This window comes from Citrus sinensis, chromosome 4 (genome assembly GCF_022201045.2).
Source record: "Citrus sinensis cultivar Valencia sweet orange chromosome 4, DVS_A1.0, whole genome shotgun sequence".
In the NCBI taxonomy this organism is placed as follows: domain Eukaryota; kingdom Viridiplantae; phylum Streptophyta; class Magnoliopsida; order Sapindales; family Rutaceae; genus Citrus; species Citrus sinensis.
The window spans coordinates 5,896,579-5,900,837 of record NC_068559.1 but is presented as its reverse complement, the minus strand read 5'-3'; the positions used below and the strand labels follow the sequence as shown (position 1 = coordinate 5,900,837).

Sequence of the window (4,259 nt, the reverse complement as noted above, 5' to 3'; positions counted from 1 at the left end):
CGGTTTTAAAGTTTTTCTGTATTTTCTTATACTTTAGGGGAAACCTTAGGTGCAATTATGGTACCATGCCACAGTTACATCCAGTCGTTGGATGCCAGTGGATCCCACCAATTTAAGTGTATCCAACGGCTGGATACAACTGTGGTACGGTACCACAGTTGCACCATAGCCTGATCCTATACTTTAAAATCTTATATTGGAAAATTTATATATATACACACACATGTGTATATATATATATATATATTTTTTTTCCAATTAAGAATTTTCAAGTGCAGAAAAGTTCGAGAATGTTAGGAAATTGAGCTTCCTCCCAAGATCACTCCAAGCAATTTATCAAGCAACAAATTAATAGAAAAATTAAATGGAGAATACACCAATCACACAACACAAGATTTACGTGGAAAACTCCAAATCCGGAGAAAACCCACGGCCGTTGTCGAGAGACAACCAGAGAAAAATAATCACTATGTGGAAAATTATTACAACCACTCTCAGAAATAATTTTCTCTCACCCAAGCCTCAAATACATAATCCTGAGAAATATCCCTTAACGAAGTAAACCCGTAATACCCATATTGAGGAGTCAAATGCTCCTTCAATATAACTACATGCTTAAGAATATTTCTCTCTCTTAATTTCTCACCAAAACTTGGATTCTTTCTCTGGGATTTAGGATACCAAGCTCTTAAATGAGAGCTTCCTTTTATAGGCAAGATTTTGCCTAAAATCAAGCCAATTTTTCAACATTTAATAACCACCATTTCAATAGTTTTGACCACTTCCAATTGCTTATCAAACTTCTCGACTATCTCCAAATTGAATTCAAATGATATCTTCGAAATTGACTTTTCAACTCTTTTTTTTTTTAATCAATTTTCAACAGAGAAAGTATTAATTTCATAATACTTTAAAATTGTAAGCCAAGGTTTTAAAGTTTTTCTAAACTTTCTCGTATTTTAAAATACAGGATTGAAAATTTTATATATATATATAGTGAGAGAGAGAGAGAGAGTGTGGGAGGTTATTATCGTTTCACCAAGACTACGTCATTTTCCTTTGATGTTTACGGACAAACAGAAAATAATAAAAATAATAAAAGAATCCAACAACTTCACTTTAACCTTCAATCTCTTTTGCCTTCCCTCTTGCGTACGCCTTTCCCCATTTTCTCCTATTTATAAATAAACACAAATTACACAGACTCCTCATCTTCACCCCTCATCATATGTCTCTCTTATCTTTTAACACAACCAACAAGAAGTCAAACAAACAAATTTCAATTTCTTTAAATAATTAGCAGCTAGAGCTAGCTAGCCATGTCCAGTGATATTGATCATCAGCCGCAACCACTGATCATCATCAGCAATGATTCACCAAAGATCAAGCCGTCAGTAGTTAACATTGAAGAAAAAGAAGAAGAAGCACAAGAAGAGATCACCATGAAGGTTAGTAATAATAATACTGCCGCCACCGCGGCCATAATCTTACTGAGTAATATTAACGATGAACTGGATCTTCACACTCCAACGGAAGACGAGAACAAGATTCCCATAACCTTAACCCCACCACCGGCGCCGCGGAAGCCGGTGATTAAGAGGAAGGGAATTGCATGCAAGAGAAAGTTGTTTGGCGAGATTAATCATCAGGTCTCTCATCATCAGATCGTTAACAAAGAGGAGGTTGATGCGTTCTTTAAATCCAGTTTCGAGTCACTTGCTGGAAAATCCGCCATGATCGTGAAGAGATGCAAGTGTACATGAAGAACACTCTAATACAAGCTCATAGCTACAACTTTCCCTTGTTTTTTTTTTCTTTTCCTCTTTATTGTTCTTTCTTTTGAATGATCTCTATTTGTAAGGTTTATAATTCATGACTCATGAATAATCTTTGTATGTAAATCAGAAGTGTTATTACACGTTCATATGTATATTTAATTACTACTACGGCTGAGCTAGCTATAGCTAGCTAGGTTTCTTTCAATTGTCTGCTTGTTGGATCTGATGAAACTTTTAATGATCAGTAATTTAGTATGCTGAATTTTGTTTGATCAATGGTTTTTAGTTATATTTTTCATTTATGAATGAACTTGATGTTAGAGAGATACTTAATGGCTTACATCCCATCAAAGGAATCATAACGAGCCTTAGCCGGTAAATTAAGGGGGAAAAAAAAGAAAAGTTATGGAAAGCTATCATTAATTTCCTCAAGCAAACTGATAACAAGAGAGTCCAATAGCATCCTTAGAAAGAAGACCTAGAGTGGAATCAGGACCTTAGCCTTATGATCTGCAAGAACAGTACATTCCCTGTGCAAGAAATGCATAGACATGCATGATAGCATCCAGACAATTAAACCATGTGTTGGGAAGATTCCATGGAGGCTGTAAAAGAGAATTAAAAAACAAAAGACCAACATAGAATTCTCTCAAGCCACAAGACAAATGATACCAGCCACGCTGCCCAGCTACTTAGCTCTACAGTTGTTGTGACACCCTTTGTTAGATGAATGGTGATATTATTCATTCTTTCTATATTAATTATTCATTTTCAATTTGTTTTTTTCTATAATAATACATATATACATCTTTTTTTTGTTCTGATCCATAAATTCTTTGATCGTTTATTCATATATAGACAAAAAATAAACAGTTGGTGTTCGAGGAAGAATGTGGTTTATAAATATAATACTGGGTTATCTTTTTACGCTTGAAAACCTAGAACATATATAATAAAGTTTTAGTATCAGCTGTCAAAATTTACAATATTTTACTGGTTACATTTAGGTTCAATTATGATCTGATCTTTATACTGATCTTTTCTGAAAGTTGTGTCATTGGATATAATAATAAAATTTAAATTAATTTTACATTGTTTTAATGTACAGTGATGACAGAAATCTTTTAGAAGAAGATAATGGTGATAGGACAACTCAAATCAATACTGAATCCTAACATTAATCTAGAGAGGTTATAAAAAAAAATCTCAAAATTACTAAAGGCATTATGTAATTTGTACAATTACATAAAAGCATTTGGTAAAGCAATTATTTTAATTAATTTACAAGAAGAAAATCTTTCCAGCTATCAGAATTAATCTTTACCCCAGGTAATTATGAATATTTGTCCTTTTCCAGGTTAACTAACTTTAGAAAAATCTTGGGATATTTGAAGAATATTGCTCGTTTATCAGTTACTCATTGTCACATTAATACTTTAGATAATTCTAATACTATTCATATACCGATATACATGTGGTAAAGAGTAAATGGTATAGCTTCTATTTATCAAATTTTATGAGCTAATTATCAAAAGTCTTTACTCTATACCAACTCAGCAAGTGCTTAAATGGAAAAGTTGCTACCACAAAAAGCTATCTGATATTATTCCCACTTTCCACATAACTCAATTTTAACCTTTTTGAATAACTTCCCAAAACTCCCAACTCATTTTCCCAAAGCTGATAGCATAGTAATGGTAATAGACTTGTGCAAGAATAAAAGAATCCAACGCCCCCCTTTCAATCTCAATTCTCACCCCCTTTCTCTCACCTTCTTTCACACGCCAGCTTCCCTTTTTCCAATATAAATACTGATGGCTAAGCTAGCTTCTTCTTATAATATATTCTTATATCTCTGGCTCTCAGCAACAATTTGTTTTTTCTTTTTCTCTTTTATTGTTTTTTTTTAAATTTACCATGTCCACAGATCTACAACTCTGCCAAGATTTACCAAAAATGTTCAAATCATCCCCACTCAAGATCCTGACACAACAACAACAAGAAGAAGAAGCTGCTGGTGTCATAATTCAAAAAGAGGGTACTGAAACTGAATTATGCAAGACACCAACATCAGAGGAACACAAGATTCCTGAGATTTTGTGCTGTCCTAAAGCGCCAAAGAAACCTAAGACACGAAGCAGTACTGTTTCATGCAAAAGAAAGCGGCAGCTGCTGGCTGTTGATGACTTTCAGTTCTTTGAGATCCTGCACCGGGATGAAGTTGAAGAATTTTTCCAATCCAATTTCAAGAGAAGCTGCACTGCTCATTCATCATATATGTAAATGAAAAAGCATATATTTGTATACACAATTTCATGTGATCTGGTTTGTTATTATGATGATCAAAAAGGGTCTTGATGAATTTGATGATTTGTGTATCTAGCTGTTCGTAATATTATTACACGTACAAATTAGTTAAAAGATGCAATGTAATTCAGACAACAAATGGATCTGAAATTTGTACCAATTTTTATGATTTTT

The 4,259-nt window shown here is 33.4% G+C and overlaps 1 protein-coding gene across 1 annotated transcript; it reads left to right on the top strand.

Moving 5' to 3' along the window:
- Positions 1-1,141: 1,141 nt before the first annotated feature.
- Positions 1,142-2,040, top strand: LOC102620005 (uncharacterized). The gene has a single exon (XM_006485231.4). The coding sequence runs from the start codon at positions 1,320-1,322 to the stop codon at positions 1,761-1,763; it is 444 nt and encodes a 147-aa protein (XP_006485294.1). The 5' UTR covers positions 1,142-1,319; the 3' UTR covers positions 1,764-2,040.
- The last annotated feature ends 2,219 nt before the right edge of the window (positions 2,041-4,259 follow it).

Excerpts from the sequence above, each read along its gene's own strand:
- LOC102620005 (XM_006485231.4), top strand. The coding sequence starts at position 1,320 with ATGTCCAGTGATATTGATCATCAGCCGCAACCACTGATCATCATCAGC.